We start from the raw sequence: 13,917 nt of genomic DNA on the forward strand, positions 1-13,917 counted from the left end.
AGAAAGTGTTTTTAAGAAGTAATTCATATCTCATTAAGTTACATTAGTTTTTACAAGATATAAGTGAAGTTATTTATAGAATGTGATATTTTCCTTCCACTCTAGCCTATATGATGCAAGACTAAGCTTCATGTTGGATGACACTTTGGAGAACTTCATGACTGAATTTTTTGAACTCCTTTAAAGGCCTCTTGCAAGTGATATGGGACTTCTGTTTGAGTTTCACTTTACTCGGTTTTGCCTCCTTGACCCAAATGAATGCCCAAAGTTGATATAAACTAAAGTCCAAATCTACTATCTAAAAACTAAAAAAATTTAAACCTACACAAATATTTACAAGAGACTAAGAAGTAGAAAATTTAGCATTCTTCTTTCCCAACAACTAGGTTATATTATTATTTCTTGTTCTTTAAAGCTCTCTCCTATTCAATTTTCTTAGTTTTGGAGCTTTTAGCAAGATGACTTGTCATAATATTTTTATTAAAAAAATATAACTTTGTATTTTTTAAATTCATCTCTTTTTATTATTATTTTAATATTTCAAATTTTCATTTTTTTCAAGTTAATTATACTATATTATTTGTAATATTCTTATCATTACCTTTATCTAACTGAAATTTTTCATTTTCATCTATTAAAAATTATTTAAGTTAAAACATACAGTCATACAATGTATAAATATTGGTAGTTAAGAAAAAAAGGCCACAAAGAAGAAATCATCATAAGTTTTTCCAAACAAATTGTTAATTAAGTTGTTTTTACACCTACAAATAGCTATATAAGCTTTTGAATAGTTTTGTACATTTGTAAAACTAGGTCACCATATGTTATTTTTGGTTTAAAGTAAATTGAAAAACACCTTTTACATCCAACAAATAGAGACAACCAATGTCGATTCAAAAATTTGGCTACGCCAGATACACCATTATTGAGCCATCTACCATATATAAAACTAGCAACTAATTTCATATACACATACATTTACCCGCTTTAAAATTTCACACATCTTTAGCTAAGATCAAATGATCACCATCATGAGTCATTTATCTTTTTCTTATATGGTATGCTATTTTTATTGTTAATATTCTATTACTTTACCCTTTCTTTTCAATCTTATTTGATTCACATGTTTTCACAACATTTGTTTAAATCATTTACAAGTTTATCAAATGAATGACCCTAAATACATCTATTCATGGCTAATGTTACTGGTGTCTGGTGTGTGTGCAGGTTAATATGAGGACTATCTCTAAACTAACAATGATTTTTATATCAATAATGATATTGCTCTTTGGCACAACGCACTCGGTTGTTTTAGAGTCTGATGAGAATCATATAAAATCAGCTACTTTTTTGTCTGAACAATTTGAAGTGGGACCAGGAAAAGTTGCAGTGAAAACATTATTTGATATTGACTTTCCAAAGGGTCATATTGGCGTCAAGAGTTTTGACGTTGAAGTAGTTGATGAAGATGGTAATTCTGTACCTTTATATGAAACTTACCTTCATCATTGGTTTGCTGTAAAATATATTGAAAATATTACCATGTCACAATACATTAAAAAATCTCACGACCTTCGTAATGGTATTGAGTATGAAAGAAATGATGGTGCTTGCCAAGGTTTTTTGCTTCCACATTATTGGGGCTTGGGAGGAGAATCACGAGGAACATCCTCAAATCTTCCAGATCCTTTTGCAGTCGAATTAGGTAATCCTACAAAAATAAAGCATGGGTTTAAAGAAAAATGGTTATTTAGCATAATGGTTATTGATACACGTGGCGCATATGATAGAAAAGGTTGTTCAGAGTGTAGGTGTAAGCTTTTAAATCTCCCAAAGGACTTTTACAATGTCACAATGGACATTAATGGTAACTTATTGTCTAGAAATTATAAAGGAGGACTATTTTGTTGTCAAGATAACTTACAATGCAAATTAAGAAATGGTTTTCATGGCCCAACGAGAAAGCTTTCCCTAAGATACAAAATAAGGTGGGTTGATTGGGATGAACACCAAGTCCCTCTTAAGTTCTATATACTTGATTCAGCTGATCGTGTAAGATCAAATGGTTCTACACCAATTCATGATTGCCAGGTACATTATTTATTCAATATATACCATACTTTACAAATGATAAGCTAAATTTTGAAACTGACTTATATTCCAAACAAAAATATTAGGCTATTAATTACTCTTTTCGTGGGTAAGTGAATAACATAAATTTCTCAATTTTGTTATAGGTAGAATATACTATTCCAAGAATTCATGACAGTGACTCCCCTCATGTTAAGAAAGCAAACATCCCAATGACAAAAGGTGGTTATCTTATATATGGCACTGCTCATATGCACACCGGTGTTGTGAATGCTACCTTATATGGACAGGTAATATTTGATATTTGTTGGTGTTCCTATATAGTCTATAACATGTAGATAAACTTATGCTAAATTTTGTGTGATTCATATATTCATTAGTAATAAATTTTGCTGATAAATTCTATACCTTTGTAAGAAATTGACTATTTTAATGCATCTTCTCTATATTTATGGTTTTGCTTATCTTAGGATGGAAGGGTTTTATGCACTTCAAGTCCAAAATACGGAACAGGAAAAGAAGCAGGAAATGAAAATGGTTACCTAGTTGGAATGTCAGTTTGTTATCCAAAACCAGGTTCTATTCAGATTAAAGATGGTGAAATTCTAACAATAGAATCGAGATATGAAAACAAGTTTCGTACTGGGGCTATGGGGCATTTCTACATTTACTTGGCGTAACAAATACTAAACAAAGATTTGAACATTTGATGTGAAACTGTTTATTTATCTTTTTGTGATACCTTACTTGAGTTTTGTGTAATTGTAATCCATAAAAACTTGTTCAGGATTATCACTATGAGTATTAATGTTGTTTTACTTTTAATGTACTACTTGGTTTACAATGGTATTAATCTTGATATAATGTGTCTTGTTGATGTATTATTTGCTATATATAATTATTGTTACATAACAATACAATAAAAAAAATGTAATTTGCCTATTGACTTATAACTTAAAATAAAGTTTGAGTCCAAAAATAATAAAGGATTTTTTTGTCTATTTTGTATTATTTTAAATCCTACTAGTATTAACATTAGTTTTCATAATAACAATATTGTTATTGATTTATAAAATATAGACATTCAATTGGGATAAAATAAACATCCAAATGAGAAATTTAAAGAATCATTTATCTTATCTTTAAACCTATAGGAATATTGCAACTAATTTCTTTTATTTCAAAGGTTACTTCAAGATAAAAAAAAATTGCAGAATTTTTACATAATAACATTATTCTAAGACAAAACACTTGTTTTATTTGTCTCTCATGAATTAATTTAAGATGAGAGATTTAGACTAACCTTTAGGGGCTAGTTTTTCACAAAACCTGAGATGATCAATGCATGACATACGAAGTTCAGAGGTCATGCTGTAAAAAAAATCTCCTTTATTCAAAGGAGTGGAGTGCGACTAGTCGAAGCAAAGAATGTTGGCACTCTTTGAATCCTGTCGTGTGAAAATATTAAATGTCATGGAAAGTAAAAACTCCATCCCACTAGTTGTTGAACATAATCCTCAACTGAGAAGGGCATGAAAATGGGCAGAAAGACATAAGTATCAAATGAATGAAAGGCAAGGAATAGAGAATATAGTCCTTTTCCTATTTCATATGATTTTAAACTACAGAAGGAACAATATTGTGTAACATTATTCAATGTATTTTTTTTTATAAGATTGATGTTATACAAGTTATAGCTTTAAAAAACATTGTATTGGATGTCAATTTTTCTTTGAAGAACCCTTTTCTCTTAGTAGTTAGATGATATTTTTAATGCATAGTAATTGATCACTGTCGTTCCTCAACCAAATTAAAACAGTTTTAGTGTAACATAGTGTTAGATTGTCTAACACCAAAAAGATGATAATGTAAAAAGGATTAATTTACCCCAAATCGTCTCCCAACGAATATAATTGTAAATCTAGTTAAACACAATTTGAAACTTATCTACAAGGATTGAAAATTTGAAATAACAGTAAAGTAAAGGAGAATTTGTGATTGTTGTGATGAAAAAAATAAAAGGCGAAGAATAAGAGAATAAAGAGCAGGTTGAATGCCAAGTTCTTTCAACAAGGAATTCTTCATTAGTTTTATATATATATATATATATATATTATTCATTCAATATCGAAAGAAGATTGAAAGGACCAAACACTTGTCAATCAATTTAATAGAATCTAATTAATAAAAAAACCAACCACTAATTCATTCAAAGACCTTACTTGTCTCCATACATATACTTATATGATTTTTCAGGCTTTTTCCTCTTGAATTAAGCAAACAAGAGGTTGATTAGAATCAAGCAAAGTAGATAAAAATTCCAATGAAAGGAAAAATTTGAATCATCAACATGCATTTAGAAAATATTCCAATAATAGAAATTAGAACTCAAAAGACCTTTATTTGTCTCCATGCATCTACTTATATGATTTTTCAGGCTTTTTCCTCTTGAATTAAGCAAACAAGAGGTTGGTTAGAATCAAACAAACTAGATAAAAATTCCAATGAAAGGAAAAATTTGAATCATCAACATGCATTTAGAAAATATTCCAATAATAGAAATTAGAACTCAAAAGACCTTACTTGTCTCCATGCATCTACTTATATGATTTTTCAGGCTTTTTCCTCTTGAATTAAGCAAACAAGAGGTTGGTCAGAATCAAACAAACTAGATAAAAATTCCAATGAAAGGAAAAATTTGAATCATCAACATGCATTTAGAAAATATTCCAATAATAGAAATTAGAACTCAAAAGAAAGACCAGACCGTATAACACATTCAGTCATAGATATTGAAGAACAAACCTTAATTACACAAAACCTCAAAATTGTTAGAATTATAGGCCTAAAACAAGAGGGGAGGTGAATTGTATTTGAAAGATTTTCGCAAGTATTGAAGGTAGAATGAAAGGCTATGAAGAATTAATCAATGAAAAATTTGTCCAGCCAAATATAAAACTGTTTTTAAGCTTGATGCAGAAAATCAACCGGTTGTTTTTACGAAACAATCGGTTGTTTTTATCAGCACTTTATAAAAAAAAAGTTAAAGCAGTTTAAAGAGTGTAAGGATAGAGAGATTCACACATAATGTTGATACTGGTTCACACTTCACCAAGAGTTGCATCCAGTCCCAAGAAACCACTGGGTATTCGACTATGTAATCAATAACATATAACAAATTACACACACACACCAAAGAAGTGATCTTGAACCCCTCAAGAACACTCACTTTGATGAGAATCAAATAAAGGAGGCTTTTATTATTGAAGGAAGAGGTCATTCACCTACACATTTGATGTTCTTCCTTCTAGTCTTCTCAAAATTAAAAGAAGACATAAAATAAAGAGAGGATCAAGGCTAAAGCCAAAGAAGTCTACAAGCTTTCAAGAATAGGCTTCATTTAAATATCTCTCTTTATAGTTTCTTTTGTATAAAATTGTAAATAATATAGAATAGTGTTTAGGAAGGTGCTTAGAGGAAAACCATAGATACCTCTTTTGTAAAGCATCTTTAGGCTTTAATTTAGAATTTTCTAGAAGGTAACTCTTCATAAGTCACTATAGGCGTTAGCTTATGAGACTTTTGGGTAGCTTGTGGTACAAACTTTGTAAGCTTCATGACCAGCCCTTGCTCCTATAAAAGGAGGGCTTAGGCCCTTCATAATGCAGATTTGGAATTTGTAGTATCAAAACTCTCCCAAATTGGTGATTGAGTGTAGTGAGAACTTGTCTTCTACTCTTCCTAGTCTCATCTTGAGTGCCTTGGTTCTCTCAAGTGGCGGCATTGCACACTTATCTTGGAGCATTCACACTTCAAGGGGCGTGTTCATCAACCAAGAACTACAACCACATAAGTCCTCTTTCTTCTCCATCTTCTCATTCCATTTCCGTGCCTATTTGAATTCCTAAACATGTCTTAGGTTCCTTTCTTGCTTTCTATTCGGTGTTCTTGCTTATTTTCATGTTTCAATCGGTTAATCTTCTTTCTCCTTGGATTTGTTCGGTGCATTTCAGTTTTGAAGCATTTTAATCGGTTCATTTCATTTGTTATGCAATTTAATCGCTTCATTTGCATTTTTACATCTTTTAATCGGTTCAATTGGCAAGAAATGGGTCTTCCATGTGAGTTTGGTGTTTGGTGCAAGTTTTGGTGAGTTCTTGAAACATAGAACATTGATCCAATTCTATTAAAAGTGCCTAAGCTATCTCCAACTCAAGTTGATTCCATAGAATGTCAAAGAATCATCTCTATCTTGCTATTGGAATCATATCACACTTCCTTTGACTACAACACAACACAAATCAGAACACCCTCTGACTCTGTGCAACAACAGATCTTTACAAAAATACAAATCAAAGAGAGAAATTAATAGAATACACCTGATGCAATCACAAATTGGATTGAAAGAATACAAAACAATCATATTCTAGTCTTAGCAAAAAATCCAAAGCCTTAAGCAATCTTGGAAAAACTGATTTTGAAAGTGTTAATTTGAATCTATAACAACTAGGAGCGTATAACCACTTATTTTAACTCCAATCAGTTGTTAAAAACATTTAATGCAAAAGTCAAATCAGTTTTAAAACAAACAAAATAGATTGAATCAGTTAAACTGAATTCTATTAAAGATTTTCAAAAAATAGTGGGTTGATTTTTCGAAACAACCGATTGAATTGGTTTGACAGCAAAGTCAACCAAAGTCAAACATTTTAAAAACCCCTCAAACAAGCTGAGAGAAAAACAACCGATTAAAACAAGAAATCAGCAACTTGTTTTTCTGCTTCTCTTTGAAAACTCATCTTTTTCAAAAGGATTAAAATCAAATAACCTTGGATCAATTCTATGAGTGGATTACAAATTCAAACTACCCAAAACACATCTAGAAACCCATCATCAAAGTCTTCAAGCAATCCACATAGATTTGGAGGCATCAAAGTCAATGTTCAACAAAAATGAATTATGAAATCACACGATAAAACCTAAAATATTTTATCTGTCCACGCGGAGGCAAAAGAAAATAATTTCAAAAAAGAAAATAAAACTAAGTCTATAGTGTGTTATGGGGCGCTCGAGTCCCCCTTTGTTCTTCCTCTGAAGTCTATATTTAAAGGTTTCTTATCTTTAAGAATTTGAATTGAGATTCTACCTCAAATATTCTATTTCAATTCTCTTTATAATAATGTGTTTCCTTCTTGTTACAAATTTTCTTTTAGATATTTTCTTTCCAGTTTTGTTCCAAATTTTCAATCTCGCTTATCTTCCATATAATATGTTACCAATCTTGTCTTATATATGCAATTTGGATTTTTTTATTAACTATTCCCAACACAATCAAATTTGTTGCGAGAGATATTGCAAAAGATTTGAAGGAGATTTGCTTTAAATCAAGTAAGAATTGTAGAGAATTATCTTTGTTGAAAATATGAAGAATATATTTGTAGAAAATATGGAGAATATGCAAATGAAAAAATTTGCAGGAAATGCTAGGAATGCATAGTAGTAGACATCTAGAATCTTCAAGAAATCAAAGAATCAAGAAACGTGTGAATGAATTTCCTTATATCTCAACACATAAGAAGGTAATATAAATCAAAGAGTGAATTAAGAATGACCAAATTTTCTACATAAGCTCTCATTCTCTCAAATGTTTTAGGTTTCTAGAAATGCATGAAGTATAATAGCATGTGTATTGTGTGAATGGAGCATAACCTAAGACTACCCTAATCCAAACCTGCAAAACAACTTGAGAATTTTCCAAATGGATATAACAATTATTTTGTACCCTAAAGTTCAATAACTAAACAATATAATCAATTAGGACATCAAAGTAAATAACAATTAATATATACTACAAAGAAGGGGAATCATAAACATAAAATTTTGACCACACTTTTATTCACATTTTATTAATAAGTATTGACTCTCTAAAAAATCCCTATGAAATTGTCATCTCTCACAATCAAGGTCACGGCAGGACGACGAAAATCATTATAAATGACAAAGGAGTCACCATGGTAGATTATTAAGGTAGATTAGTGAAAAGCCTTTAAAAAAAGAATGGCGATGCAATGCATAGTTCCACATGATTGGGTAAATATGTTATATATATTTATACCCATGGTGAAATTCAAATACAAAAATAGAACATCTCTTACTTATGGTTTTCCTTCTTTCAATGTCTTTATTTTTTTTTTGTTTTTCTCCTATTCTCTTATATATTCTTTCTCGCTTTTTATTTTGCAACCCTACCTTCTATTTTTCTTAATTACAAATATTTAGGTTAAAACTACTAACTCCCAAACTTCCATAATGGGTTGAGTCTAAACATTAAGAAGATGAGCCCCCAAAAACGAACCCGTACCATAAATAAAAATGTTGATCGCTTTTTTGTGTGTGAAGTGAGATAAAAGTCGCATGTGTGCAGAGTGAGTGGGTGAGGTTGTGGTTAATAATCAAGAGGGTGACACAAATAAAAAAAAGTGTGTGAGAGCTAAGGAAAAAGTGGTTACAGAAGAGAGAAAAGATTGACTAATAAATAAAAAAGGAGACATTTTATATTTTCTTTTATTGAACTATAAGAAAACAAATATTGCAATTTTTTTATTATTTTATTTTCAATTACTATATATTTATTAAGCTTTAAAAATATTTCCAATAAGAATAATTGAAATATATTCCATTTTTGAAATTTTGAAAACTAAATAATAAAGTGTTGTGATAACTTTCTCGCCATTCCTTTTGGAAAAGCTATTTGAGTAAGTAGGCTTCTTGTGAAGCTTTTAATGCTCTCTCAAGGAAAGAAACCTAAGGGAAAATTTTCAATTTTAGTGACCTTTAAAGCATAAGAAAGTGTTTTTAAGAAGTAATTCATATCTCATTAAGTTACATTAGTTTTTACAAGATATAAGTGAAGTTATTTATAGAATGTGATATTTTCCTTCCACTCTAGCCTATATGATGCAAGACTAAGCTTCATGTTGGATGACACTTTGGAGAACTTCATGACTGAATTTTTTGAACTCCTTTAAAGGCCTCTTGCAAGTGATATGGGACTTCTGTTTGAGTTTCACTTTACTCGGTTTTGCCTCCTTGACCCAAATGAATGCCCAAAGTTGATATAAACTAAAGTCCAAATCTACTATCTAAAAACTAAAAAAATTTAAACCTACACAAATATTTACAAGAGACTAAGAAGTAGAAAATTTAGCATTCTTCTTTCCCAACAACTAGGTTATATTATTATTTCTTGTTCTTTAAAGCTCTCTCCTATTCAATTTTCTTAGTTTTGGAGCTTTTAGCAAGATGACTTGTCATAATATTTTTATTAAAAAAATATAACTTTGTATTTTTTAAATTCATCTCTTTTTATTATTATTTTAATATTTCAAATTTTCATTTTTTTCAAGTTAATTATACTATATTATTTGTAATATTCTTATCATTACCTTTATCTAACTGAAATTTTTCATTTTCATCTATTAAAAATTATTTAAGTTAAAACATACAGTCATACAATGTATAAATATTGGTAGTTAAGAAAAAAAGGCCACAAAGAAGAAATCATCATAAGTTTTTCCAAACAAATTGTTAATTAAGTTGTTTTTACACCTACAAATAGCTATATAAGCTTTTGAATAGTTTTGTACATTTGTAAAACTAGGTCACCATATGTTATTTTTGGTTTAAAGTAAATTGAAAAACACCTTTTACATCCAACAAATAGAGACAACCAATGTCGATTCAAAAATTTGGCTACGCCAGATACACCATTATTGAGCCATCTACCATATATAAAACTAGCAACTAATTTCATATACACATACATTTACCCGCTTTAAAATTTCACACATCTTTAGCTAAGATCAAATGATCACCATCATGAGTCATTTATCTTTTTCTTATATGGTATGCTATTTTTATTGTTAATATTCTATTACTTTACCCTTTCTTTTCAATCTTATTTGATTCACATGTTTTCACAACATTTGTTTAAATCATTTACAAGTTTATCAAATGAATGACCCTAAATACATCTATTCATGGCTAATGTTACTGGTGTCTGGTGTGTGTGCAGGTTAATATGAGGACTATCTCTAAACTAACAATGATTTTTATATCAATAATGATATTGCTCTTTGGCACAACGCACTCGGTTGTTTTAGAGTCTGATGAGAATCATATAAAATCAGCTACTTTTTTGTCTGAACAATTTGAAGTGGGACCAGGAAAAGTTGCAGTGAAAACATTATTTGATATTGACTTTCCAAAGGGTCATATTGGCGTCAAGAGTTTTGACGTTGAAGTAGTTGATGAAGATGGTAATTCTGTACCTTTATATGAAACTTACCTTCATCATTGGTTTGCTGTAAAATATATTGAAAATATTACCATGTCACAATACATTAAAAAATCTCACGACCTTCGTAATGGTATTGAGTATGAAAGAAATGATGGTGCTTGCCAAGGTTTTTTGCTTCCACATTATTGGGGCTTGGGAGGAGAATCACGAGGAACATCCTCAAATCTTCCAGATCCTTTTGCAGTCGAATTAGGTAATCCTACAAAAATAAAGCATGGGTTTAAAGAAAAATGGTTATTTAGCATAATGGTTATTGATACACGTGGCGCATATGATAGAAAAGGTTGTTCAGAGTGTAGGTGTAAGCTTTTAAATCTCCCAAAGGACTTTTACAATGTCACAATGGACATTAATGGTAACTTATTGTCTAGAAATTATAAAGGAGGACTATTTTGTTGTCAAGATAACTTACAATGCAAATTAAGAAATGGTTTTCATGGCCCAACGAGAAAGCTTTCCCTAAGATACAAAATAAGGTGGGTTGATTGGGATGAACACCAAGTCCCTCTTAAGTTCTATATACTTGATTCAGCTGATCGTGTAAGATCAAATGGTTCTACACCAATTCATGATTGCCAGGTACATTATTTATTCAATATATACCATACTTTACAAATGATAAGCTAAATTTTGAAACTGACTTATATTCCAAACAAAAATATTAGGCTATTAATTACTCTTTTCGTGGGTAAGTGAATAACATAAATTTCTCAATTTTGTTATAGGTAGAATATACTATTCCAAGAATTCATGACAGTGACTCCCCTCATGTTAAGAAAGCAAACATCCCAATGACAAAAGGTGGTTATCTTATATATGGCACTGCTCATATGCACACCGGTGTTGTGAATGCTACCTTATATGGACAGGTAATATTTGATATTTGTTGGTGTTCCTATATAGTCTATAACATGTAGATCAACTTATGCTAAATTTTGTGTGATTCATATATTCATTAGTAATAAATTTTGCTGATAAATTCTATACCTTTGTAAGAAATTGACTATTTTAATGCATCTTCTCTATATTTATGGTTTTGCTTATCTTAGGATGGAAGGGTTTTATGCACTTCAAGTCCAAAATACGGAACAGGAAAAGAAGCAGGAAATGAAAATGGTTACCTAGTTGGAATGTCAGTTTGTTATCCAAAACCAGGTTCTATTCAGATTAAAGATGGTGAAATTCTAACAATAGAATCGAGATATGAAAACAAGTTTCGTACTGGGGCTATGGGGCATTTCTACATTTACTTGGCGGAACAAATACCAAACAAAGATTTGAACATTTGATGTGAAACTGTTTATTTATCTTTTTGTGAACCTTACTTGAGTTTTGTGTAATTGTAATCCATAAAAACTTGTTCAGGATTATCACTATGAGTATTAATGTTGTTTTACTTTTAATGTACTACTTGGTTTACAATGGTATTAATCTTGATATAATGTGTCTTGTTGGTGTATTATTTGCTATATATAATTATTGTTACATAACAATACAATAAAAAAAATGTAATTTGCCTATTGACTTATAACTTAAAATAAAGTTTGAGTCCAAAAATAATAAAGGATTTTTTTTTGTCTATTTTGTATTATTTTAAATCCTACTAGTATTAACATTAGTTTTCATAATAACAATATTGTTATTGATTTATAAAATATAGACATTCAATTGGGATAAAATAAACATCCAAATGAGAAATTTAAAGAATCATTTATCTTATCTTTAAACCTATAGGAATATTGCAACTAATTTCTTTTATTTCAAAGGTTACTTCAAGATAAAAAAAAAATTGCAGAATTTGTACATAATAACATTATTCTAAGACAAAACACTTGTTTTATTTGTCTCTCATGAATTAATTTAAGATGAGAGATTTAGACTAACCTTTAGGGGCTAGTTTTTCACAAAACCTGAGATGTGATCAATGCATGATATACGAAGTTCAGAGGTCATGTTGTAAAAAAAATCTCCTTTATTCAAAGGAGTGGAGTGCGACTAGTCGAAGCAAAGAATGTTGGCACTCTTTGAATCCTGTCGTGTGAAAATATTAAATGTCATGGAAAGTAAAAACTGCATCCCACTAGTTGTTGAACATAATCCTCAACTGAGAAGGGCATGAAAATGGGCAGAAAGACATAAGTATCAAATGAATGAAAGGCAAGGAATAGAGAATATAGTCCTTTTCCTATTTCATATGTTTTTAAACTACAGAAGGAACAATATTGTGTAACATTATTCAATGTATTTTTTTATAAGATTGATGTTATACAAGTTATAGCTTTAAAAAACATTGTATTGGATGTCAATTTTTCTTTGAAGAACCCTTTTCTCTTAGTAGTTAGATGATATTTTTAATGCATAGTAATTGATCACTGTCGTTCCTCAACCAAATTAAAACAGTTTTAGTGTAACATAGTGTTAGATTGTCTAACACCAAAAAGATGATAATGTAAAAAGGATTAATTTACCCCAAATCGTCTCTTAACGAATATATTTTGTAAATCTAGTCTCATTTCTCTAATAAGGTTGATCTTCTTTCTTTTATTAAGAGTGATGGTAGTCCTTTGGTTAAATTGATTAAGCTTGCTGTGACAACCTTTTCTATATGGATGATATGGCGTATGAGGAATTATGCTAGATTTCAGGATAAGATTGAAGTTTCTAAGGCTATTTCGGTAATTAAAGATTTTACTTGTCTAGTGGGAAATTCGTCTAATGCTTCAATGAAGAATGATATGTTGGATTTCAACGTGATTAAGTTTTTTGGTATTAAGACTCGTAGTGGGAAAGTTCTTCGTCCTCTTCCTGTTAGATGAGAATTTCCTTCACCAGATTGGGTTAAAATTAACACGGATGGGGCTGCTAGGGGGTATCCTGGTCTTGCTACTTGTGGAGGTATTTTTCGTGGGAGTATGGGAGAATTTATTGGTGCTTTTTTAGGGTTTCTTGAAGTTCAGACTGCTTTGGTTGCTGAGTTTTATGGAGTTATACATGCTATGGAGGAAGCTTAAAAGATGGGACTTACTAATGTTTGGCTTGAATGTGATTCTGTCTTGGTTTGTGTTGCGTTTACTGCTAGGACTAATGTTCCGTGGATGCTTCGTAATCGATGAAATACTTGTCTTAATTACTGTGGGACAATCAGGTTTAGGGTTACTCATATTTTTCGTGAGGGGAATGCATGTGCTCATAAGTTGGCTAATTTAGGGTTCATTCATAGAGAATCATTTCATTGGTATAATAGACTTCCATCTAGTCTGTTCTTAGAATTCTTTATGAATAGGTATAGTCTACCTATGTATCGTTTTTGTTAACATGTGGGTTTTGGTCTAGTCCCCCCATATTTTTGTATTTTATTTCTTTTTCTTTTTTTTTAATAATACTTTTTTCATGTGATGGCAAAAAAAAAACATAATTTGAAACTTATCTACAAGGATTAAAAATTAGAAATAACAGTAAAGTAA

At 30.3% G+C, this 13,917-nt stretch overlaps 1 protein-coding gene across 1 annotated transcript; it reads left to right on the plus strand.

Annotated features, from left to right (window-relative positions):
• The first annotated feature begins 1,278 nt into the window (after nucleotides 1–1,278).
• On the plus strand, nucleotides 1,279–11,742 carry LOC137812965 (uncharacterized). Its single transcript, XM_068615231.1, has 7 exons — nucleotides 1,279–1,880; nucleotides 1,980–2,094; nucleotides 2,241–2,384; nucleotides 2,565–2,655; nucleotides 10,311–11,032; nucleotides 11,179–11,322; nucleotides 11,503–11,742. Exons 1-7 carry the CDS (start codon nucleotides 1,279–1,281, stop codon nucleotides 11,740–11,742), a joined length of 2,058 nt encoding a protein of 685 aa, XP_068471332.1.
• Nucleotides 11,743–13,917: the final 2,175 nt, after the last annotated feature.

The sequence above is a fragment of the Phaseolus vulgaris genome, chromosome 10, assembly GCF_000499845.2.
Source record: "Phaseolus vulgaris cultivar G19833 chromosome 10, P. vulgaris v2.0, whole genome shotgun sequence".
NCBI classification, from domain to species: domain Eukaryota; kingdom Viridiplantae; phylum Streptophyta; class Magnoliopsida; order Fabales; family Fabaceae; genus Phaseolus; species Phaseolus vulgaris.